This window comes from Mauremys mutica, chromosome 2 (genome assembly GCF_020497125.1).
Source record: "Mauremys mutica isolate MM-2020 ecotype Southern chromosome 2, ASM2049712v1, whole genome shotgun sequence".
Lineage (NCBI taxonomy): Eukaryota > Metazoa > Chordata > Testudines > Geoemydidae > Mauremys > Mauremys mutica.
This window is the reverse complement of record NC_059073.1, coordinates 277308313-277334997: the sequence shown is the minus strand read 5'-3', so window position 1 is coordinate 277334997 and position 26685 is coordinate 277308313. Positions and strand designations below refer to the sequence as shown.

Sequence of the window (26685 nt, the reverse complement as noted above, 5' to 3'; positions counted from 1 at the left end):
TCTGGACTTTCTCTAATTTGTCCACATCTTTCCTGAAATGTGGTGCCCAGAACTGGACACAGTACTCCAGTTGAGGCCTAATCAGTATGGAGTAGAGTGGATGAATTACTTCTCATGTCTTGCTTACAATACTCCTGCTAATACATCCCAGAATGATGTTTGCTTTTTTTGCAATGGCGTTACACTGTTGACTCATACACCTCTACCCCGATATAACGCTGTCCTCGAGAGCCAAAAAATATTAGCGCGTTATAGGTGAAACCGCATTATATCGAACTTGCTTTAATCCACCGGAGTTCACCCCACCCCTCCCAGAGCGCTGCTTTACCGCGTTATATCCGAATTTGTGTTATATCGGGTCGCGTTATATCGGGGTATAGGTGTATTTAGTTTCCTCAAAAGCTCTTAGTCTTCTGATGTTAATTATATTTGCCAGAGACAGCTGAAGAATCAAGCTCAAGAACTGGTATAATGCTGCTAGACATTACCTTCTGTGCTGTTTCATCTTGTCCTGCCAGCCAGGGTTAATATTAGGATATTTAGTTTTAGTAGTTATAAGTATGTTTCTGACAGTGACTCAAGACCACATCCACTGTGCATCAAATTAGACTTGAATTCTACAGCAAGAACCCCAGAATAATTCACACTTCCCTGTTCCCTGTAGCTTTGATCCTTTCGTCCAGTCCAGTGTAATCAGTAGTGTTTTTATTCCTTTGATATTCAGTTTTTGTGCTGTCCCCAAATTAAACAATGATTGACCCGTATCTACCCCTATCTGACAATAACCCCACTGGATCCCATCACAAAATCCGCACTACATCCAACGATAATACAAAAAATGTTGCCTTGAAGTTTCTCCTAAAATAGTCAGCAGTCAAATAGTGTACATGTTTACATTTTAGGAAGGGTCCTCATTAATTTTCCATGTTATCTCCCCAGTGAGATGACCTGAACCAGTTCACATCTCTCATAGCTAATGTTTCAAACTGTCTGCAGAATCAGGCAGATGTTAAGGCTTTGGTTACATCTGGCTTACATTTTGAAAGTTGTCTTTGCAATCATAAGAGCGTAGAGACCTATATTTTATTCTATTTTGTTTACTGTAATGGAAGCTCATATTCTGAAACAGAATTCTGCAGCAAATACTAAAAAGACATCTATGCAGCTGCCAAAGTGCATTATGCATGAGGTACTGCATTAAATCTTAGTCAATATTGCTATCAATACTATAAGATACCTATGAGAGCCAGTTTTTAGGGCCCAGGGCTCTCCCAACAATGTGTTGGTTTTATAAGTGTGTGAAAGCTAGTCTCCTCTTTTCTCTAAAAATTGCTTACTGTTTTCATTATGGAGATGATATTGGTAAACCAGTTACTAGGAATAAAAGCTTGATGGTGACTTTCCCTAAGAGTCATAGGTTGTCTTCCCACCTCATTTGCTTCCAAAAAGCTGCTCAGTGCTAGCCTATGAGGCCAGTGAATTCTGGATCCCTGGAAACTTTTTTTGGTGAAGGGGAATTAATTTGTGGTGAGACTGGCAGCTGCCTAAGTGACTCAAGCCCTACAAATCAGGCTGGGGTTTTTCCTCAAGTTCTTTCCAGTTCCTGGCTATAGATCAGCCATACTGATCAGCCAGTGTGGACTCTCCTCAAAAAAAGAGGGGCAGTTAAGGGTAATAGTTAGCATGGTCTATTGGGCAACATTTTTCTGTAGCAGTGGAGACTGGGGAGGGCCTGCGTTCCCATCCCCCCACATACATACAGAGATAGATATAATGAATCTAATTTGAGGTCTGGGAAGGGGGAGAGGGCAAAAAGTTGTTTAACGACCCATCCCAAAATGTTAGAGCTGATCACATGCATGTGATGCAATCACTGTGAAGAGGAGTAGACTCTATAGTTTTTGGCATGAAATGCTCAATTGCTTTGTAAACCCACCTCAAAATACAAAGGCAGACTTTGTACCCATTATAACTTTTTGTAATTTGGGGAGATATTTGGATAAGAAGCGGATAAATATGTTAACATGTGGCCTTTTAAATTAGCAAACAGTGACATGCTGCTTTTTATCGACATGTACTTTAATCAAGTCTTTAAATGAATTGTTAACTTTCATATTATCTGTCAAAGTTACTTAACAGAAGCGCTAACTAAGAAAATCAAAATACTGTTACTTTTGTTGTTGGCAGGTCATTATGCATGGGAGAGGCAGAGGAGTAGCAGGCCAGATGGGCCGAGGACGCTTGATGCCAAATAAACAGAACCTGCGAGTGGTGGAGTGCAAACCTCAGCCCTGTGTTGTGTCAGTTGAAGGGCTTTCTTCATCAACTACTGATGTCCAACTGAAAAACCTGCTGATGTCAGTAGGACCCATTCAGGTAGGTCAAGCTTGGTTTATAATTTTTGTGCCAGAAGTCTTTCATTCTGGAAAACTCAGTTAATTCTCTGACACTAAATACATTATTTTTATTGGCAATTACTTATATCTGAAGGAATTTTTTCCCACTTTTTGAATAAAATGCCACAAACATAAGCATATAATGAAGTGTTGTAATCATGTCCAAAGAAAGCGTCTTTAGTTATTTATTATCCTTGTTTTTTAATTGTTGGTTTACTAATTCACAACATTCAGTAATTATTGCTAATATAAGTTAGGCTCTTTTCTGATGTTTAGGTCTGATTCTTTAGAATCGCTAATTTTTTAAAGGATACTGTCAAGTGTTTTTTTTTTTAAACTGGATGATTTTTAAACAATCAGTTTTCAGTAGTATCATGATATCATAGCTAGACTTTAAAAAAAACAAACCTTTTTTTTTTTTTTTTTTTAAGGATTTATTCAGATTTTTTACTTGGTGGTATTTAGAAAAGTCTTTTCAGGAACAGTTTGTGAACAAGCCCAAAAGCCATACCAAATATGACCCAGCCTAACTCTTGTGCCTATTTCTGTGCATGCACTGCCTGCTAGTGCATTCGACTTATCAGCTAAATAGTGACGATGACTTTAAGCAAAAGGGGAGATTTTCAAAATGCCTAATGAATTTAGAAGCAGAAGTCCCATTGATTTTCACTGAGGAATAACTCTGAAAATATCCACCAAAGTGCTGTGAAATACACAAAGCAAACTTTAAAAAAAAATGGATTCTTTTCCCCATCTTATCTTTCAGTTTTAGGAATTTCATTTATTCCTTGTAACTCTAGGAACAGAATTTGTAGACAGAAATAGAGTTGTCATATTGATGCTATTTCTTGGCTTTGAAACCTTTTGAGTTAGGTTATACTATATTGTTGTGTCTCCTGGAAAACAGATGTCATAAGGAGGTATGCCTCCGTCTCAGTTTCCTTCTTTATTAAATGGGACCCTACTGATTTACTTGTGTCTGTAGTTCTGAGAGACTTAACTTTTGTTTGTAAAAAGCTTTGATAAGTGCTACTGTACGTGATCTATTATAGTGTTTAAAGAAAACATTGTTAGGTTTTTCTGTATTTGCATACTCAGAACATTCACACACAATACTTTGTCACTTCAACTCCTTCAGTACTTTGTACAGAAATTATTTTCTAGAGGTTTTTTTAAGCCATTCATTGTGCCTAAAATTCCTGCACTACAAGGAAGTAAAAGCAAGGGTGGCATTTGCACTATTAAATTGGTCTGCTTCATTCCATTTTTAAATGTAGGTGTGAGTCCAGCAATTTCTGTTCTAGGGTGTGATGAAAAATCAGAAAACTTTGTGCTGCATTTTCTGATTCTTTGTGCATGCAGAGTTTCCGTATAAAGGGTCAGTTTTGAAGCACATTTACTCAATTTTTACTTGCTTACTCCTGTTTGAGAATATTAGTAGGAAATTAGCACAAACCTTGCTGTGGAAGTATTCAGGGTAAAGAAAACTTACTGTGAACGTGCTGGAAAACTTGTTCACCGCTTCCTATTTCATATCAAATACCACAATCACTTGATTCCTAATACAGTGTCACAGCACAGTCTTGTTGAGAAGGGCGCATCTACAGTATGGAATTTCTTATCATTTTTCAGCAGAATCCAATGATGTGGTACAAGTTTGTATGCCCAGGCTAACCAAGAGCTTGCACCATTGCTGAAAAAAGAATATTTTTTTAGTATAGATGCACCTTCTAATAAAGATTGAGCACTGGCATTACATCAGAAATCTAAAGGTTATGGTATTTAATAAGAAACAGCCAGGTTAGCAGTTAGTAGCAAAAGCACACCTACATTTGAGTTTACACCATTGCTGGGAAAAACAGGTCAGAATTTTCCAGGTGTAAATATAGTTGAGAGTGGTAAAAAGGTGGGGAGGGAGAGGACTGAAAGGATGGGTATTGTACAGAAGCCTGTTGTACAGAACACCTGGTGCTTTTCATCTTCAAAGTACTGTAGTGATATTAACTAATCCCCACAACAACCTGGTGAAGTAAACAAGTATCATCTGTGTTTACTGATGGGGAAACTGAGGCCGGTAAGTTCGTAGGCCGCAAAGAAAGTTTGTGAGAGAGCTGGAATTGAAAAATGTGAGAGTTTAAATTGACATTTTTCATAGTAATGACCCATGTTCCCAGGGATGCTCCCTTAATTCTGAAAGAGAGGCTAGAAACCCCAGAGAGAATGAGTCTTAGCTAAGTTTTCTTGTGATCTTGACTTAATATTTTTATTAGCATCTGTGCTCAGCACAGACGGAGTTCTTGCACAGAGGAATTTGGAATTTAAATAACTTAGAAGGCGAGATGAGCTTGGGAGCACCAGAAGAAGGGAATGTGTGTTTAGACATTTTCTACCTCCTGTTTCCTTGCTTTCTTACTCCTACTCTCCCTTCCTTAAAAATGTGGATAGAAAAGGCATTTGACACACGTTAATGGCTGTGGGTAACACAGACTTGGGCCATTAGGAGGGATCTGAACGAACAGAGGAAGGGTGCTCATCACACAGAGATTGGAGGTTTAAAAGACCAGAAGGGCAGTGATGCTGGAGAGAGGCAAAGGGTGATGCAGTACAAAACAAGGTCCTGGTGAATCAGGATTGTGCAAATCTCTGAAGGACAAGTTGAGAGGTTTAAACCTGATACGCTGTGCACGAGTGATTTAGACAGGGGAATGACATGATCTGAATTAGCAGTTGTGTTTGGGTCAGACTTTGGGAAGGTGTTCTGGGTTTCAGGGAGGAGGACGTTCTGGTAGGGCAGGGGGTGGCCAGGTCATGGACAAGTATTTTAGCTGTCAGAGATAGGAAATATCTAATTTTTTTTTCAACATTGTGGAGGTGTGGTAACACATGGATGTGTCAAAGGAGAAAGTGGTGCCAGGGTGACCCTGAGGGGTAAGATCCATAGTGACAGGGAGGCTGGAGTTGTCCTCAGCAACAGAGAAAGGTGGAAGTGGAGAGGATTTGCGGTGGAAAAGAAACTCAGCTCATTTTGTCCATGCCAAGATTTTACTGGTAACAGACTGTACCAGACAATATACCAGAAAAACATTTGGATTCATGGTAGACTGGTCAAGTGTGGTAAGCTAGATTTGTGAGCCCTCATCATAGGGATGATAGTTGGAACCATGTGAACAGATGAGATCACCCAGGGATAAAGAGTAGAGGAAGAAGAGTGGGGACCAGTGACAGAGCCCTGACTCCGATAGAAAGAGGGAAAGGGAGAAGAAACTCCTGAAAGAACTGTTAGGTAGGAAGCAGACCAAGAGGGAGGGAGGGTGAAAAAGGCCAAGAGAGCACAGATGGTGAAAAGAAGAAAATCACTTGTACTGAAGGCTCCAGGAAAAGCAGGGGTGAGGTGAATGGAGTACTGGTCCCACAGCTCAGCAAAGAAAAGGTTGTTAGAAACCTTGGTACGGGTATTTTCAGTGTAGTGAAGAGGGCTGAAGCTAGAGGACGTACAGGAGAGACTGAGGGGAGGGAAAAATCAAAGCAGGGGCTGTAACAACAGCCTATTCAGATGGCTTAGTTGTGGAGAATAGAGAGGATAGTTAGGGTTTAGGTATTTCTGAAGGCAGTGGGATATGCAAAAGCTTTGACATAGACTTGCCTATAGCAAAGGAGACACTTTCCCTAGTGAGTGAGGGACTTTTACCCATCAGTTTCTATAGAGCCTGTGGTGTAAGTTTGTTGGGCGGGGGGAATCTTTTCTGGCCCTTACAGTGAGCAACAAAACCTACCAAATGTATGTCAGATGTAAGCCAGTGTTCCTTTCCCCTGTCAGCAGGCCACCCTGATAAGGGGTGTGGACTGCCTGAAGTCCAGATCCCTTGCCCTAGAGCATAGCCTGAACAGTCCTTCCTCTGGGAGGAGGGAAGGAATTCTTCTGACATCCCAAGAACTCTACAGGAGCAGAGCCACTCCATAACCACTAGTCCATCCTCAGTGTTAGAATAGTCTCACGAGTAGTGGGAAGTGACTCGTGTATCCACATAACAGTTGATGCACCTCCCCTCATTCCCAGTTGCGTAATTGCCCTGCAGCTGGGCTCCTGGCTTCGCAGGGGCACACATGCCTTGCATAAACTCCCAGAATCTTGCGTAACCCCCTGTATGAGAAAACTACACTGGTTCCATTACAGGAAAACCCTCTGCATCTCTAGGGAGAGGGGGCAGGACTTGCCACTGAGAGAGGTATGCATTTAGAACAATGGTGGCAAATAGAATCAGTCTGGCTGGTACCTACTGGATAATTTTAGTCGGAATACTGTAGTGTGCTTTTACATTCAAGCAAAGTATTGTCAGATTTGATTGTTCTCAGATTGTGGAGGAAGCAGAGCAAGTCCACTGCCATGCCTCAGAGACCTGCCATGTGTAAAAGCTTTGACTTTATTTTACCCTGGGACTGCATGTGAATTTTAGAATCAGGATACACCCAACAGGCAGCTGGAGAATGAAACTGAAAAATGAATCTAGTTCTCTGCTCCCTCTCAACATTGCCATCTTAGATTTCACATTAGGATAGTGATGCTGTGAATAAGGGCAATAGGTCAGATCTGATAAGCTGGGAACAGTTGAACTCTGAGGTAGGAGGAGGTCAGGAAAGTGTATGCAGTCTGTGGAAAGGGAGATGCACCATCATTTTTCATCCGGACCCGGGAAGCAGGGGAGGAATTGTTTTATTCCTTCACATTCATGTTTGAAATGCTTCCTCCATCCTGTCTCATCACTGGACTCCTCACTTTCCCTGTCCTTCTATAAAGCTGCTCTGTTCTTAGAACAGGTGGAAAACCCATGACCATGATTCCAGGGATATTGAAAAATGTAATAAAATGCTTTAGGCTCCAGCATAGTTATTGAATCAAGTGCTCTGTTTAAAAATATATATATGTATCGTAATTAAAATACAAAAAATGCATCTTTTTGAATATTGTTCACTGTCATCTTCATAAACGCTGTCAAGAGTGGAAAGAATCAATAAATCAGCTATTTGGCTGTTTTTAAATAACATGACATTAAACTAGGTCATAATCGGAGTGAGGAACTACAAGATATGCATTGTTATACATAATCACACTTTTTAAGGGTTTGAAGGTACAGAAGGCTCTCAGGAGCTATTGTGTATTTAAAGCACAGCCTCATAGGCCTGGTGCCAAAGTATGTAATGACATTCAACACAGTTATCTCTATGTAGTATTGCTTACTAAAGTAGATTGTTAACATGTTGAATTTAAGCAGACTTGTCTGAATTGGATTTATTTTTGGATTGCTAAGAGCATGAGTATCAGAGGGGTAGCCGTGTTAGTCTGGATCTGTAAAAGCAGCAGAGAGTCTTGTGGCACCTTATAGACTAACAGACGTTTTGGAGCATGAGCTTTCGTGGGTGAATACCCACTTTGTCGGATGCAAGAGCATGAGTGTGTCCCATTTTTCCAGCGCTACTCTGAAGGTTCCATGTTGTGCTACCTTAACCTGTCTAAGGAGGCTTGATTGCAGCTAGTCGTTACTCTTTTGTATCTGTTAGGACTGTATGGGAGACAGGGAATCACGTGAGCGAAATCAGATTGTTCCAGTCGCCAAATAATTTGAGTAATGATGGACCATTTTAGGCAGCAATTCTGTAATAATCTTTAATCAAATATTTCCTTGCACCAAATGTTTCCCAAAATAGACCATGAGTGTAGACTCCTAACACTGCTTTATTAAGAGTTAGGATTAGAAAGTTTTTCTCCTGCCATAAAAATAGCTTTTCATAATTGTATGCAAATACAGCTCAGGCTGGTGTAACTCTAGCCATACTCAGAGTAAGTTTAAGAATTGTATCCTTATCTCTCTCTTACCGTCCCTTTTCCAGTTTTAGAAGGGGAAATGATTGTGCTTTGTTAATGCATCGCACTTAGCTTTCTTAGAGTGATGGCACTACCTAGTGCTCAGTCATAGTAATGGCAAGTTTCTCAGTAGTTTTATTCAAAAGTGCTGATTCTATTTTCTGAGCTGAAGCTTATAAGTGAAAATGACAAATGGGGTAATGATAGATGAATAATCCCAGCCCATGAGGTTCTTATAGTATCAGCAAGGTTCATTTTAGAGTGTGACATTGCATACAAGTCTGGTGACTCATTGGTTCCTCTAGGCTGTGACAACCTTGTATGCTGTCACAACTGAGAATTTTTACTGTCTCCATTAGCAATCTCTGGGAGCAGAGATGGTCACTACTGCCATAGCCTCCCCATCCTCTTCCTGGAGCTGGAGGAGAAGGCTGACCCACCAGGGGCATCATCTGGGGTCTGAAGTTTTGAACCAAGCTTTCCTGAGTCAGGAATTCCCTGTGTCCGTCTGAGACGGAGACACTAGTTGGTTTGAGGGTCGTGCTCTTTTTCCATCCCAACTTTTTTTTTTAAGGAGTTGCAGTTTTGCTTCTAGAATCTGTTGCTAGCAATAGACTGGAAATCCTATGTAGTACACAGAGATATTGAAGCAGTGAGAGTGTCAAGGGGATAGCACGAAAAGAAAGAAAGTGGCAAAGGGGAAGGGTAGCAGAAAGGAAAGAGGTCAGACACAATAGGAGAAGAAAAGTCAAATGTATCCTGGACCAGAATCTGTGCTGCTTGTCACTCTTAGAAATGAAGTGCAGGCATCAGGAAGTGGTGGAACAATAAAAGGAGGCTGAGTTATGTGACCTAAGCTGAGGGAGAGACAAAAATAGAATCTGATCCTTTTTAAATGTTCTTGCTGCACTATCGCTTCACTTATTGAAGAACAGGTTAGATCAGGGGTCTCAAACTCAAATGACCCCGAGGGCCGCATGAGGACTAGTGCATTGGCCCGAGGGCCGCATCACTGACACGCCCCCTTGCTGCCCCTGGCCCCACCCCCAATCCACCCCTTCCATGAGGCCCCGCCCCTGCCCTGTCTCTTCTCCACCTCCTCCCCTAAGCGCGCGCAGTTTTAATAAATATATACACTCAGTAATGCACCTCACTCAAAGGACAAAACACGCACTTAGATTTACTGCCTAAGGCTCTGGGAGGGAGTTTGGGTGGGGGAGGGGGTCTGGATGCAGGCTCTGTGCTCGATGCAGGCTCCAGGCTGCGGCAGGGGGTGGGGGTGCAGGCTTTGGGACGGAGTTTGGGGATAGGAGGGAGTGCAGGGGTGAGGGCTGTGGGGCTGAGGATGAGGGGTACATGATGCAGGAGGGGGCTCAGGGCTAGGGAAGAGGGTTGGGCTGTGGGGTGAGGGCTGTGGATGAGGGGTTCATGATGCGAGGGGGCTCAGGGCTAGGGAAGAGGGTTGGGCTGTGGGGTGAAGGCTGTGGATGAGGGGTTCATGATGCGAGGGGGCTCAGGGCTAGGGAAGAGGTTTGGAGTGTGGGGTGAGGGCTGTGGATGAGGGGTTCATGATGTGGGGGCGCTCAGGGCTGGGGCAGAGGATTAGGGTGCGGGGGGATGAGGGGTTCATGATGTGGGGGCGCTCAGGGCTGGGGCAGAGGATTAGGGTGCGGGGGGATGAGGGGTTCATGATGTGGGGGCGCTCAGGGCTGGGGCAGAGGATTAGGGTGTGGGGGGATGAGGGCTCTGGCTGGGGCTGAGGATTAGGGTGCAGGGGGATGAGGGGTTCATGATGTGGGGGTGCTCAGGGCTGGGGCTGAGGATTAGGGAGCAGGGGGATGAGGGCTCTGGCTGGGGCTGAGGGTTTGGGGTTGGAGAGGCTCAGGGTAAGGGAAGCCTGCCTTGCCAGTACTGGCGGAGGGCAGGCACTAGGACCCTGCACCCTAATCCTCAGCCCCAGCCAGAGCCCTCATCCCCCCACACCCTAATCCTCTGCCCCAGCCCTGAGCGCCCCCACATCATGAACCCCTCATCCCCCCGCACCCTAATCCTCTGCCCCAGCCCTGAGCGCTTCCCCCCAGCCCGGCCCCGGCGGGTCCCGCTTCCCTTCCCCCGGCCCGGCCCCGGCGGGTCCCGCTTCCCCCCCCCCTCTTACCCGAGCGCGTCTCCGGCGGTCCCGCTCAGAGCCGCGTGGTGAGGGGGCGGGGCTGTGAGCTCCACGCCGAGCGCAGCGCTCAGCCCAGAGCTCCCAGCCCCGCCCCCTCCCCACGCGGATCGGGGCGGGGCTCAGGCGCTCGGACGGAGACTCGGCTTTATTCTAGTGTGGACCACTTCCTGCAAGCTTTTATCTCTTGGGCTGCCACCTCTCCTAATCTGCCCGATTCACAATTAATCTCCTAATCTGCCCGATCCACACCAACTCAACAAGAGCTGCAGTCACTGGTGAACTGGTACGTGTACAGTTAATATTAAAATCCATTTACTTTTTACCAAAATCTCTCCTTTTTACTTCACTTTTGCTGTCTATATATGGCTCCCATCAGTGAATTAGCTGATCACCTCTTATCTATGCTTCGGTTTCCTTCACTATCTGACTACTCTCCTGTTCCCACTCTCTCTTCTCTTCTGCCTCCTTGTTCAAGTACCTCATATAGGAAGCTCTGGTCTGACCAGTGACTCTTAGTGTCCCCATTGACAGATATTTTGCATCTAGTCACCAGGCTTCCCCCTTCTGGTTGCAGTGGCCCCTAGTGGAGACTGCTAGTTTTGCTGCTCCCTCCTTACTAGCTGCTTTTTACAGGTGCCTTGGATCGCCTTTGAGCCTGGACACTTGTAAATGTAATTTTAAGGCAGGAGAAGCCAGTGTAACCAGCAATCACTCTGTAGACCAATAGTGCACCAGCCATTGTTAGAGAAATGTTGATGTAGAGAATAGTCCCTTTAAAATGCCAGGGATCAGATTGGATGGCCCATGTTGTCTTTTCCAGCCCTACTGTCTGAGTCGACGCTAAACATGAGCATTCCTTAGGCCCTGGCAGTGTTTCTCGGTAATTTTCTTGGAAAATGCTGTTTTCCCTACAATTTGCTCACTAAAATAATACATTGTAAAATGATGATGATAAATGAGTTATGTATACTAAAAGCATCAGTGATTTTAAAGTATTGGTTATCTGTACTTTTCTTTTGCACAAGAATTCTGTACACCCAGCTCTACCCCTCACGACACAAGGTATGTTTACTCTGCTAACAAAAAACCAGCAACGCCCACCTGTGGCAGCAAATCTGAGAGTCTGGATTATCTGACTCGGGCTCCCACTAGGGGGCTAAAAATATCAGTTTAGATGTTTCGACTTGGGCTGGAGCCTGGGATCTTTGACCCAACACCTACAATGCTATTTTTAGCCCTGTAGTATGAGCCCCTTGAGTCTGAGTCAGTTGATCCAGGCACAGAGATGCGTTGCCATGGGTCTTTTTTGCAGTGTAGACAGACCGAAGGAAGCAAAAGAATGGGCAGTCAAGATTGGTATTAACCTCTGTCCTATAGAGTCCCTTTGCTTCTTCCATATAGCAAACACAGAGTCCATGCCTGAGCTTTTTGTTTGGTTCTTATCAAGGAAATGGAAGATAAGTGAGAGAGGAAAAGAAGTAAAAGTGGGAAGGTTTGTGGGAGCAGAGGATGGGAGGGAAAGATGGGTAGAAGAGTGTCATTCTTTGGTGCCAGCTGGCCACTGAGCTGCTTTCAGGACAGGGCAGTCATGCTGCCTCCTCCCAGTCATACTCTGTTACAGGTTGTTTTTGTTAACCTGTGAGCACTTCTGCAGATCTCACATAGTATGCTGGCAACCTCATCCGTACAGGACTTCCAGCTTCTATTCACCCTCCAGCCACTTTCGTTCCTGGAGAGGTTAGAGGCAGAAGGCTTCTGCTGCATTTTCTACAGTGGTAAAACACCGTCTGAAACATATGGCCTCTCTTCCCTGGGATTAACTGAACTGTTTTTTTGTATGTGTTTGGTTTTTTTTCAAAGTGTGCGTGTTCTCTACTTCTCATTACACTCTGGTTTATTGACAGGTTTCAAGTGAAGCCATTCCTGTCACCTCCAACTCCCCTCCCTGTTCCTCAGCTTCCCAACCAATTCAGTTGGAAACAGGTTTTTTACTGCTGAGTGTTCCTAGGGTCTCTCTTATCCCATGGTGACTCTGGGACAGACAGGGAAAAGAACAATCTGCTGAAAAATATCAACATACGTAGTTCAGGCTTTCAGGTGAATAACTTTGAGTCCCTGTTAGCCTGAATTCATTTTTCTTCAACAGAGTATCAGTCACATAGGCTTAACTGTTGACGCAATTCAGATTGTCGAGCAGTGCTAGCAAACAATGGTGATCTCTTAACTTTATACATATCTCAGTCTTAACTATAACAGTGCTACCACCTCATTATAATACACGAGTGCTTCCTATGGTACATCTGTGACTGTGTCATCTTCCACCTCCAGCTGTTTTTATAATACAGCTTTGGAAAAAGGACAGCTTCTGCTGAATTTTCAGGGCTCAGAGCTTTTGTCTTCTGCACCCTTCAGGAGAAAGGATGGATAAGGATTTAGAGAGCTGCAAAGTCTCTCAACTGAACTGAATTGGCTGGCCAGCCCTCCTCAGTCAGATGTATCAAGCTTAATCTCCTCCTCCTCCTCCATCTCTCATAGATCTAGTTTTAAAGGCACTTAATCTGTAAGCCAGGGATGTGTATTCACTTTCAGGAGAGGAGACGGGTGGGAGGTAAATGATCAGAGTCAGAAGGTGCTTCTAAATTCCACTGGGGGTGATTTTGTGTGTGTTTCCAGGAGTTGTTCCATTGTAGGTCCTCCTTAACTTTTTCTGAATGATCCTGCTCCATTTCCTCTGCATCTGTTGTAGTGGAAAATCCTTTGTGTCTGAGATGGATCCAAGAAGAGGGCCTTCATCCTCTGCTGCTCCATCCAGTTAGGCCAAGTTATCCAAATGAAGAGTATGTTCCTTGAAATTTGAATCTGTTTATTTTGAACTCCTAAAGTCAGAAGAAATCTACTGCTTGAGACTAGAGGTTGCTGAAGAGTGACTGGACTTTCTGTGTAGCTCAGTGCAGCAGTACCTAAGCCACACAGGAGGCAGAGCTGCAGAACCAAGCTGCCATAGGGGGAATCCAGCTAGCTGGGTCTTGAATTAAAGGAGCTGAAAAATGTGAAGAGACTTTGGCTTCAAGCACGAGGTTTAGCAGCTTTAACGTATTGTATCTCCATCTAGACTAATAGCCCAAAGGCCAGATCCTACCTTTGTTTTATTTTGGAAACATGCATGTAATATGTTTACTGTCCTTACACTTGGTCTTTTCATGCAGGCAGGCACTACTAAAGCAAAAGCTTCATCAATTATGTTCTCTGTGACTACCCAACAGAATTTTTGTTCATTTCAGTTTACTTCTTGGGGCAAACAGGCAGAGTGGAGAAAATGTTTCATGTGTGTACAAATACTAGAGTTTGAGGTTAGGTAAATAGCTCATTTTTATAAGCTCACACAGGCATGCTCTTGTTTTGTGAAACTAATGTAGTACTTTTTATGAAAAATTACTTTCTAGGATTGTTAGGGTAGTGTGAAAAGAAACGAACAAGTTTTTAAATTGTACTTGATAGCTATATGATATTGGTTGTGCGAAGATGGTAGGTTATAAATAAATAGGCATTGAGACTTCATATTATGAGTAACTACTGTCTTTATATGTGCAAGATACATCACTGTATAACATATGGATAGTACTGGGTAGCAGGGGCGGCTCTAGGTTTTTGGCCGCCCCAAGCAGTCATGCCCGGGAGGCACCCCTGAGCCGCGGGAGCAGCGGACCTCCCGCGGGCATGACTGCGGAGGGTCCGCTGGTCGCGCGGCTCGGCTGGACCTCCCGCAGCTGCGGGCGGTTCGCAGGTCCGGCGGCTCCGGTTGAGCTGCCGCAGGCATGCCCGCGGGAGGTCCAGCCGAGCCGCGGGACCAGCGAACCGTCCGCAGTCATGCCTGCGGGAGGTCCACTGGAGCCGCCGGCCGAGCGTCCCCTCCGCAGTCATGCCTGCGGCAGGTCCGCTGCTCCCGGGGCTCCCGTGGACCTCCCGCAGGCATGACTGCGGCAGGTCCGCCGGCCCAGCCTGCCGCCCCCCTGGGAAAGGGCCGCCCCAGGCAGGTGCTTGCCCCGCTGGGCTCTGGAGCCGGCCCTGCTGGGTAGCCCTGATACACAAAAGAAGAAGCAAAGTGAGCACTTGAAAATGTAAGGGATCTTTTTCCCCCATGAAAGAAAGTACATGGGTGAGGGAGTGGGACTAACAATTCTGAAATGCTTCTTAGGGAGTTTTGTACAAGTCAGCCAGATAATTGTTAAAAGGAGGAGGGAGTTTTTAATAGTGATTTGGACAGAAGTCTAGATAAATTTGTACAGAGAATGCTGAAAATAACAACTTTCTTGTGAGGTTATTAGACTGTGTGGGTGTGTGTATATACACACAAACTATTATGAGAAGGAGTTATATATACTAGTAATGGTTAGTTTTGGTGTAGAGATGTCTTTAACAGGGAGAAAAAACTAAGCTATTACACTGAATATTATAGCAACGTAACTATGATATACAGATTAATTAATTGTATGTGTATTTTCCTAGCACCTGCGTTTGGAATCCAAAAAGCAGAAGCTGGTAAAGTAAGTTTTAGGATAACAGTCTTTTACAAAATTATGGGATTCTAAACTTCATAGTATAATTTTTTTAATGCCGTAAGGCCTGATACTGCATTTTTCTTGTGCAAAAGTTCCATTTTATTCAGAGAATCACTGTTAACTTCAGTAGGAGCCTGACCAAGCTAAGTTTGTGTATCACATAACATTAAATGTATGGAAGATAATGCAGTAGATTAATATGGTAACATGTCATCTGTTGAGACTTCAACTGAAAGTCAGTTCAATGGAACCTTTTCCCTAGTTGCCGTTAATTCATGTTCTTCTTCGAGTGATTGCTCCAATGCATTCCAGTTAGGTGTGCGCGCCGCGCGTGCACGGCTCTTCGGAAGATTTTTACCCTAGCAACTCCGGCGGGCCGGCTGGGCGCCCCCTGGAGTGGCGCCGCTATAGCGCTGAATATATACCCCAGCCGGCCCGTCCGCTCCTCAGTTCCTTCTTCCCGCCCGTGACGGCAGTCGGAACTGTGGAGTGCTCAGTAGTCCTCCACATCCCTAGCTCTCTCTACTTGTTTTTGTATATAGTTCTTTACTGTTAGTATAGTTAGTTTTAGTAGTTAGTTAGTTTAGATAAGGATAGGGGGAGTACTTTCTCCCTCCCCCTCCCCGGTGCGGGCTCATGCCCAAGGCACTGGGCTTTAAGCCCTGTGCAGCGTGCCAGAGGCCTATGCCAGTGGGTGACCCTCACAGCTCCTGCCTCCGTTGCCTGGGCGAGGCACACCGTACAGATAAATGTGCCATTTGTTCGGCTTTTAAGCCGCGGACGCGTAAGGACAGAGACAGTCGCCTCAAGCAGCTCCTTATGGAGGCGTCCCTCCAGCCCCCGGCACCGTCAGCGCCGGCACCGAGGGCTTCTTCGGTGCAGAGTGCACCCGCGGCACCGACCGGCGCCGGCACCGTGGCCACGGTACCTAAACCGCCGCCTAAGACGACCCGGCACCGCTCGCTCTCGCCTGCACGCAAGCAGAGACTGGCGAAGGCTGTAGCGAAGGCACGCACAGAGTCCGCCACGAGAGTGGCTGCGGCAGTGCGTAAAGCGGGCCCTGAGCCCTCGGCTCCGCAAGCGCCGTCGAGTCCGGCACCGCCACGCTCCCCGGCACCGACCGAGGTTGAGCCAAGGCTGCCTTCAACGCCGGAGACATTCTCCTCTGCCAGAGACCTCATCAGGCTCATAGAGGCTCCGAGCCTCCGGCCCCCGGCACCACCGGTGCGGGCTGTTGTCTCTCTCGGCAAGCCAGCCAGGATGACAAGACCGCCCTCTGTTGACGAGCGGCGTGGAAGACGGTCGAGGTCCCGGTCCCGGTCCCGGTCCAGATCCCGGCGCAGGTCCCCGTCCCGCCGCTCGGAGTCTCGTCGCCGCTCCTCTTCACGGCACCAAGCACCATCCCGACGCCGGTCTGAGTCCCGGTACCGTTCTCGATCTCGGTACCGGTCGCACTCCCGGCACCGATCCAGGTCACCGTACCGTCGGTACCGTCGGAGGTCTCCTCGGCACCGCGACTCCCGGAGTCACTCCCGGCACCGCGGATCCCAGTCCCGGTCGAGCTCCCGGCGCCGGTCGAGCTCCCGGCACCGCCGGAGTCCACGCTCACGGTCACCGTCCCGTCGGCGCTCTGCGTATCGACCCTCGGTGCCGTCGGTGCATGGCCTCCCGCCTTCAGCGGTTCAGTCCGTCGGCACTACAGCACCGCCTTGGCCATCCCGCACGGCTTCCGTAGCCTCCGGTGCCGATGATACTACCCACCGGTGGCCTACCCCACAAGGACTTCCGCATGAGCAGTGGGGCTACTGGGTCCCGTGGGGACAGCATGAAGGTCAAGGTATCCCGTTTCCCAGGAGGGATGTGACCACCAGCACCAGGTTCCCTGAAGCGACTGTTAGCCGGCCGCCTCCCTCTCCTCCGCACGAGCCATCTGCTCATCCGGTCCGCCAATCGCCCACGCTTCACGGTTCGGAGGAGGCTCACCCACCGGACGTAGAGCCGGAGCCGGTTCTGCAGGGTGCATCTTGGTCATCCTCGCCGGACGAGGCGGTGGCAGGGGCTGCGGCCAGCGAACCCCCGCCCATTGACCTCCGGGCCTTCCAAGACCTGCTTCGCAGGGTGGCGGCATCCATGAATCTTCCCGTAGAGGAGGTCCAGGAGGATGAGGACCCAATCACCAATGTGGTGGGTGCGGATGCTCCCGTCCGCGTGGCGTTACCCTTCGTCCGGACCATTCAGAAGAACGCCACTACGCTATGGCAGACCCCCGCTTCCATTCCTCCCACAGCACGCGGGGTCGAGCGGAAGTACTCAGCCCCACCATCAGGCTATGAGTACCTTTACTCCCACCCAACCCCGGACTCCCTCGTGGTCCAATCTGTTAACGACCGGGAGAGGCACGGCCAACCTGCCGCTGCGCCTAAGTCCAAGGACGCCAAGCGCATGGACTTGCTCGGCCGTAAGATCTACTCCGCCGGGGGTTTGCAGCTGAGGATCGCAAACATCATGGTCCTCCTCGCCAGGTACGTCTTTGACATTCTGACGTCCCTGGCGAAGTTCTCGGAGCTCCTGCCTTCCACATCACGCCAGGAGTTCTCCGCCTTGCTGGACGAGGGGAAGAAGTCCTCTCGGTCATCTATTACGGCCGCCCTCGACGCCGCGAACTCCGGGGCTCGGACCTTGGCATCCGGCGTGACAATGAGGCGCATCTCCTGGCTGCAGTCCTCCACCCTGCCGCCGGAGGTGCAATATACACTCCAGGACCTCCCCTTCGACACCCAGGGTCTGTTTTCCGAGAAGACGGATGCTCGGATCCAGACCCTGAAGGACGGGCGTGTTGCCATCCGCACGCTCGGAATGCACACGCCGGCGACGCAGCGCAGGCCCTTCCGACCGCAGCCCTCCCGCTATCAACAGCGCTATCGCCCCTATACCAGCAGATGACCGACCCAAAATCGCCGTCGTCCGTCCGGCAACCGCCGCAACCAGGGCCAGGCCGCTTCCAAGACCCCTCAGGGGGCTAAGCAGGCCTTTTGATGGGACGATCGAGGACGGCCCGTCACTCTCCCTACCGGATCCTTCCCCTTTATTTTACAACCGCCTTTCCCATTTCTTTTCGGCGTGGTCCCGCTTAACATCGGACAACTGGGTGCTTCAAACAGTCCAGTCGGGATACCGCCTTCAATTTGTTTCGCCCCCGCCTTCCCACCCACCCTCCCTGTCCCTCTTCAGGGACCCCTCTCACGAGCAAGTCCTCTTGCAAGAGGTTCAGACTCTGTTGAGCGTGGGTGCCATAGAAGCAGTGCCTCAAGACAGGCGGGGCAGGGGATTCTACTCCCGTTATTTTCTCATCCCCAAGGCGAAAGGCGGGCTACGTCCTATCCTGGACCTTCGCGAGCTGAACAAATATCTGCTCAAGCCCAAGTTGCGTATGGTCACCCTGGGGACCATTATTCCTTCCCTGGATCCGGGAGACTGGTTTGCCGCCCTCGACATGAAGGACGCCTACTTCCATGTCGCGATCTATCCTCCTCATCGGCGTTACCTTCGGTTTGTAGTCAACAACGCTCACTACCAGTTCGCCGTGTTGCCATTCGGACTCTCCACGGCACCGAGGGTATTCACAAAATGCATGGCAGTCGTAGCAGCAGCCCTCCGCTGTCATCAGATGCACGTCTACCCGTATCTCGACGACTGGCTGGTCCGAGCTCAGTCCCGTCAGCTCGTGATAGAACAGATGGCAGAAATTCTGTCTCTCTTTCAGCAGCTTGGTCTTCTCATCAACACCGAGAGGTCCACTTTGCTCCCAACGCAGCGGCTGGAGTTCATCGGAGCGGTTCTCGACTCCACGGTTGGCAGGGCCTCTCTTCCCCGCGCCCGGCACCAGACGATGGCCTCCATCATCCGGGATCTCGTCGCCTTCCCGACCACAACCGTGCGCTCCTGCCTACGCCTTCTGGGTCACATGGCCTCCTGCACATATGTCACCGCATATGCGCGGCTCCATCTTCGCCCCTTCCAGTCCTGGCTCGCGACGGTGTACCGGCCTCATCGAGACCCCATCGACATGGTGGTCACGGTCAACAGGACGGCCCTCGACTCCCTCCGCTGGTGGCTCACCCCGGAGGTCGTGTGTGCGGGGGTCCCGTTCTATCCTCCTCGCCCATCCGTTACGCTGACCACGGATGCCTCAGCGCTCGGTTGGGGGGCCCACCTGGGCGAGCTTCACACCCAAGGCCTTTGGTCGCCCCAGGAACTCGCGCTACACATCAATGTCCGCGAGCTCCGTGCCATTCGCCTCGCCTGCCGGACCTTCTGCTCCCACCTACAACGCCGTTGTGTAACAGTACTCACGGACAACACCGCTGCGATGTACTATGTAAACAAGCAGGGCGGAGCCCGCTCTTCTCCCCTCTGCGAGGAAGCGATCCTCCTGTGGGACTTCTGCGTGACCCACTCCATTCACCTAGAAGCGTCTTTTCTTCCGGGAGTGCAGAACACGCTGGCCGACCATCTCAGCAGGTCGTTTCTCTCCCACGAGTGGTCCCTTCGTCCCGACGTTGCACATACGATTTTCCAGAGGTGGGGGTTTCCCCGGGTCGACCTCTTCGCCTCCAAGGCGAACAGGAAGTGTCTCCAGTTTTGCTCGTTCCGAGGTCACTCGCCGGGCTCTCTGTCGGACGCCTTCCTGTATCCCTGGCAGACTCACCTCCTCTATGCCTTCCCTCCCTTTCCTCTCGTGCACAGAGTGCTCCAGAAGCTGCGGAGGGATCGAGCCACCGTCATACTCGTGGCTCCGGCCTGGCCGAGACAGCATTGGTACACCCTGCTGCTCGAGCTCTCCGTTTGGGATCCCATCCCCCTCCCGTTATGGCCGGACCTCATCACGCAGGACTTCGGCAGACTCCACCATCCGAACCTGCAGTCCCTCCATCTTACAGCCTGGTACCTGCGTGGTTGACCCACGCAGAGAGGGACTGTTCGGTAGCCGTGCAGCAAGTCCTGCTTGAGAGCAGAAAGCCTTCCACTCGCTCCACCTACCTGGCGAAATGGAAGAGGTTCGCGCTCTGGTGTGACCAATGAGGACTCAACCCTTTCGTCGTACCCGTCCCTACCATCTTGGACTACCTTTGGTACCTTAAGGAGCAAGGTCTGGCGGTCTCCTCCTTGCGGGTACACCTGGCAGCGGTGTCCGCTTTTCGTCCTTCTCTGGAAGGTTGCTCCATCTTTTCCAATCCGATGGTCTCCCGCTTCCTGAAAGGCCTGGACCGATTGTACCCGCCGGTGCGGCGTCCGGCCCCAACCTGGGATTTGAACCTCGTCCTGTCCAAACTCATGGGTCCGCCATTCGAACCGATGGCCACATGTTCTCTTCTTTACCTCTCCTGGAAGACGGCCTTTCTCATCGCCATAACATCGGCCAGACGAGTCTCGGAGCTCCGGGCGCTGACGGTAGGTCCGCCATACACTGTCTTCCACACAGACAAGGTGCAGCTTCGTCCGCATCTGGCCTTCCTGCCAAAAGTGGTCTCGGCTTTCCACCTCAATCAGGACATCTTTCTCCCGGTCTTCTTCCCGAAGCCCCATGCCTCGCCTCGGGAACAACAGCTCCACACCCTCGACGTCCGTAGAGCGCTCGCTTTTTACATCGAGCGGACGAAACCTTTTCGGCGTTCTACACAACTCTTCATAGCAGTCGCCGATCGCATGAAAGGCGAGCCGGTCTCTTCCCAGCGCATCTCCTCCTGGGTAACTCAGTGCATCAGAGCATGCTACGAGCTGGCTCGCGTGCCCCCGGGCCGCTTCACCGCTCATTCCACGAGGGCGCAAGCCTCGTCTGCCGCCTTCCTGAGCCAGGTCCCCATCCAGGACATCTGTCGAGCAGCCACATGGTCTTCGGTCCACACCTTCGCCTCCCACTATGCGTTGGTGCAGCAGTCTCGAGACGACGCAGCCTTCGGCTCAGCAGTTTTACACTCTGCCACGTCTCACTCCGACCCCACCGCCTAGGTAAGGCTTGGGAATCACCTAACTGGAATGCATTGGAGCAATCACTCGAAGAAGAAAAGACGGTTACTCACCTGTAGTAACTGTTGTTCTTCGAGATGTGTTGCTCCAATCCATTCCAGACCCGCCCTCCTTCCCCACTGTCGGAGTAGCCGGCAAGAAGGAACTGAGGAGCGGACGGGCCGGCTGGGGTATATATTCAGCGCTATAGCGGCGCCACTCCAGGGGGCGCCCAGCCGGCCCGCCGGAGTTGCTAGGGTAAAAATCTTCCGAAGAGCCGTGCACGCGCGGCGCGCACACCTAACTGGAATGGATTGGAGCAACACATCTCGAAGAACAACAGTTACTACAGGTGAGTAACCGTCTTTTTCATAAAACTCATCAGTGACTGAGAAGATTTTCTAACTCAGTGCTAGAATAACAGGTCAACACTAAAGTGCACTGTCAAAATTGCATGCAGACAACATGTACCTACACTGTGTGTGGCTATAACCCAGTGGTCCCCAGAGTGTCGGGGGGCGTGGCAGGGCCCAGGCCAGCCTCAACAGGGGGCAGGGACGGAGCACCACTCAGCCCTGCTCTGCCCCCAACTCCATTCCAGCCCCGCCCACAGCCACAGCTGCTGCCCCGGCTCCTGGCCTCCGCTGCAGCTCCGGGTCCTGGCCCCAGGTCCCAACCACAGCTCTGGCTCTGCTCCTGAGCCTGCTCCCAACCCCGGCTCCCAGGAAGATGCAACAGAAAACATTTGGGGACCACTGCTGTAGCCAGTGCTGTCAGTCCTTAGTTTCCTAAGCAGAAAGTTCATAGTTTAGGAAGAAATAAACTGAGAAAATATTACCCCAAAACCAGAACATAACTGATTTTTTAACAAGTTTTCATTGGTGAATTGAACAATCCCCACAAATCTGCTGGGATGTGACACAAGCACACCTGCATATATTTTTTTTTTAATAAAAGGCAAAACAATACACTTGATGCTAAGATGCTGCACACTTTCTGTCTGTAAGGAGGCTTGGGGTAGCTATTTAAAACTATAGTATTGTATATGCCAAGTAGTTTACAGTTTAAACTAGAGGCCTAGTTTATTTTTGTCCTTACTAGAAAAATTATTTTTTGATCCAAAGTAAGCCTAAACTGTATTGTGTGAACCAGATACTGAGTGTAAGGCTGAAAGTGTCAACACTTAATATCATGCTAAACTATATGTTAAGTGATGTTCAGCTAATGTTAAAAAGAAAAAAACTAATACCAGTTTGAAACAATCTTGCATCATTTTCACTACAATGAAAGTGCAGCAAATGTTAGTTTTTGTTCAAGCTGTTCGGCTTGAATTAAGATCCCTTTACTAACATGTTTTATTTAAGATCTAACACTCTTCAGTAAAAAGAAATTAGATCTTTCACTGTTGTTTTGCAGTCTTTAATTTTATGTTGCCAGTTCATCTTCAGTATTACACAAGCTAGTGGTCCTGTACAGTATTTGTATACAGTGTAACATAACAGAAAATGGAAGAAAATAATTTTAGCTTGAGAGGTTTTTGTTTAGCCTTGTAATGTACTCTTGACAATAACCCTTCAAAAAATACTCAAAGGGACAAATTGAGACCTGGTTCTAAATGAGCACAAATCAATCTTGATATAATGAAGTTAATTAGCCAATAAAACCTATATTCTGTCTAACAGAATTACATTTGTAAAGTCTTTAATTGTTTTCAGTTACACTATTTAGTTGCCTTGAGAACAAGTAATATTTTGTAGCTAGAACTAACATGATAAAAAGTTGTAATTGCAATAATTGAAACTGTAATTGTGTGTGGAGATACAAATCAAAATATTTCCTAAGAAAACTGAACAAATCATGCATTTGGAGGCACATTTAGAGCTGATGTAAGTAGATGCAATTTCCACTGAAATTCATTGGAAATACTTTCATTTTCGTTGCCACGGTATTGCATATTTGCAGCTGAAATGAGCATCACTTTTCTATACTAGTTCTATCTGGAAAATGGCACCTTGACCTCTAGTCCACACCAATAAGTAGTGTAACCGAAAGTAATTTAGAAGTACTTTTTTTAAATGGTTGTGTTTCTTTGTGCAAATGCACGCCACAACAGAAGAATTGTGGACAAGCAATGATATAATAGCCAAACCCTTTTGTCAACAAAATTTACAATCTCACATTAAGTACAGGTAAATCACATGCCATAAGATTATTTTTAATGCTTTCTAATTCTATTTGCTAACATGTATATTTCCCTGGTGAATTAATGTACCCTTTATCAAGATGGCTCAGAATAATGTCACTGTTAAAGGGAGATGGGCTGTAAACTCACTGGTTAACCAGTTTTTGGCTTTGTGCATCTCAAGTAGGTTTGTGGAATGATGCATCAGTAGTTATTGTGAAAAATTGTTCTGTAGCTAAATACAGCTTCTTCTTTTTTCCTCCCTTCAATTGACTGTGACAGGAGGCTGGAGCCTAAAGCAATGGGAGAATGTCCTGCAATAGTTGAAAGAGAAACACCCAACATTGTTGTGAGGATCAGTTATTAGCAAAAGGGCTGAAGATTGTTCAGGCAAGGGGAGAGAGCAGAAAATGACAGAGGAGGACTTGCGGAGTGCAGCTGATGGGACATATCCCTGTGTTTCTTTTTCACTTACACTGGCTGATTGTACTCTTAAGTATTTCATCCCTTCAGCGAGTTAAGCGGATTTTTCTCTTGTTAAACTGCCATGTTCTGTGGCAAGTGACACAGGAACAGGGTTTGCTTCTCTTGATTTGATTATACTAATTACTTCATCTACCTCTGTTTTTCAAATGTTTGCTGCTGCTTTCTTTAGTACACCTAAGCACCCTCTGTTATTGAGTATGCAAGAACAAGTGACAAATTCAATCAATATTTCAAAAGTGTTTTTCTAGTCTGGATAATAAGATGGTGTTGAGAAAGTAAATTTATATTCAATACTGTTCTATAAATCATAATAGTACAGACTCCACTAAGGAGGAAGTCAGAAGCAGATGCTTTTGCAGCTCCTCACCCAGTCCAGTGGATACGGTATAAGAGAACTGAGCTCATTTGCAAACTCCTCAGCAGATGTTGTGTGGCACTTGACTTCTGTTATTGTTTCTTCACCTGTAAATTGGGGTGATGGTACTTACCAACCTTGTAAAGAGTTCTACTGATGAAAAATGGTAACTATATAAGTACTAAGTGTTTAGGTTTTGAAAAGATGCCCTCTGTACTGAAGAGCTTACAAACTACTAAATTGCAATGACTTAGCAATGTATTTGTATTGTTGTGGTAGACTTTAGCAAAACAACACAATACAAACTCACCAAGCTCGTGCTGAGTAGGTTTGCCAAATCATATTTTTGGGAAAGGAACATGGGGGAGCTATTTGAGATATTGTTTTCAAATACACCCCTGGGACTGCTCCAATGATAATATTCTTCTCCTAAATGTTTGAAACTGTTAGGGTTCCATTTGTTCTGTACTCCTTACAAAAGTCTCTGAGCTTTCCTGTTAGGGAGATGAGCCAAATTACAGCACCCCAGTTTTTACTTACTTTGCAAATATGAAGGTGCTAATTTCCAGTAATCTGTATTTTTTTTCCAGTGGATTTCTGGAACAGGAAACTTTAAAAAAAGGAAATTTATATTCTAAAAATATAAATAAGATTTTTCTGGCAGGCACTGAATTGCTGTAGCATAAATATTTAGGTACTTTTTATTATCATTTTAAGGTTCATCTTTCCTTTACATGTTTAAAATTATTTCTAAGAAGTACTTGGAAATAAAATATACATGAGTACATTTTTTAAATTACTATTTTTCAGCAAAGTAAACAACTCCTTGCAAGCACATAGAATAGAATAAGTGTCAATGTGCATACGATTACTTTCAACAGCAAGTTAAAGATCAGAATTGTATTACGTAGTTAAACTGCTCAACTTTGACTTTGAGCAATGGAATAAATTACATCAATTAATTAAGCAGGACAAGAGAATGCAGTTTTTGTTGCCTTATGTAAAAATTTTGCTAATGTAATTCAAACTCCCAAAGAAAAGGGAAAGTGAGCATGAAACTTTGCATTTAATGTGCTCTGTTTGTAAAGAACATTGTAGCTTTAACAGTAAAAACATTAAGACTTGCTGTTTACAGTGGAAATGTAACTTACCCTGCCGATGTTTCTAAGTTTAACACTGACCAGCCTCCAAAATTTTGACATACTGAAGATCCTGTTAGGTGGCTGGAAATCCTTAAAGTAATGACTTCCTAATCTTTCTTAGTTGTAGCCCTCATATGGCATAGAGTATGCGCACCTCAGCCCCTGGATTTCCCATGTCTTACCCTGAGACAGTTGCTAACTTTTCTTTGCCTATCCTCTCATGCTCATGGGTTTTTGTTGTGTTTCTCTCCATCCCATTTTCCTTCATATGTATTTTTCTGCAGGTTGCTTTCCATTTTTTCCCTATTTTCTCTCCAGTTTTTTCCATCCCTTCTGCCCATTTTCTTCAACTCTTGCTGTTGTCTCCTTCTTTCCTTTCTCTCTCCTTAGTTCCCAACTCCCTGTCTTTATCACTGTTCTCTCCTCTTTTCTTTTATTTTCATCAGGACTCTTCTCCCTCCCTCGACCCCCTCCGGTGTGCTGTCCTCCTTACTGTTTCCCATTCTCATTCCCCTACTCAGTCTTCCCATGCATGGAAATGCATTCCTACAGTGTGTTCCCTCTCACCTGGATCGTCTCTGTTTCTGCTTCTACCCAGTGCTGCCCCCTACCACAGAGTGCAAGGACCAGTGCTGTATGCACCACTTAGTGTAGAGGAAGAGAAGGAACCTAAGGTCAGGGACAGTTGGAACAGCAGCCCCCCCAAGGAGGGAACAGAAATTGGTACCCCAAAGTGTCAGGAATATTAGGCTGGGATTCCCTACATGGAAGTACAGTATCTCTTTTTAAAATCCTTGACATGCATGACAAATCTAACATCCTTCCCCTTTCTAGACCAGTGCAGCATGCCTCTGTCAGCTCACAGAGGGGTATGCAGCATATCAGACTTACCTATTCATGTATATTATGTGCTGCAGCAATGGGATGTATGTACTATATCTGTAGACATGATACAGATTAGTGTGTGTAGTTGGACTCTCTCAACCTAGGCATGTGAAATGCTCATCCTGCATAATGCAGACACCAGACTGACAGGAAATGGGGGGAAGAGTAGTGTGGAAATGCAGTCTTTTCTTGTTTTCGTTCTCCGCTTACGACTCCTTTATTCTCTGTTCCTCTTGCCTTGGAATTCTGATTGGTGCTTTGAGTCCCATGATGCCTTTGGTGTGAGCAGCACCGGCAATGAAGTGCCAATCAGGAGGAGAATGCTCTGAAGGAATCGGAGGGTGCCACAGTACTGGGTGATCATCCCAGTTAGCAGACTTTTCTTTGCCTTTCAGACTCAGTGCTGGTCACTTGGGAGTTATGTTTAAATAAAACGTTTGATAATGTTACGTCAGTTTTCAGCTCCATCAGTGTTGATAGTATCCTTGTATAAGTAAAAAGGGGATAGTTTGAAATAGTTGCAGCAGGTATGTTTTTCCATAAACCTCAACTATCACAATCAATATGGATAGTTGTCTGCCACTTAAGAGACTCTGAATCCTGATAATAAAATGGCAAATATTTGCCTTTGTTTGCTATAATAGTGA

The 26685-nt window shown here is 47.0% G+C and overlaps 1 protein-coding gene across 5 annotated transcripts in view; it reads left to right on the top strand.

Moving 5' to 3' along the window:
• RBM33 (RNA binding motif protein 33) overlaps positions 1-26685 on the top strand; it is a 162346-nt gene that overhangs the window by 125212 nt on the left and 10449 nt on the right. For 2 of the 5 annotated variants that reach the window (XM_045004268.1, XM_045004267.1), the window contains exon 17: positions 2188-2376. In XM_045004268.1, the coding sequence (XP_044860203.1) occupies positions 2188-2376 (189 nt within the window). Of the gene's footprint in view, positions 1-2187; positions 2377-14929; positions 14968-23452; positions 23834-26685 lie in introns of those variants that run through there. The other 3 variants (XM_045004270.1, XM_045004269.1, XM_045004271.1) reach the window with 3 other exon arrangements.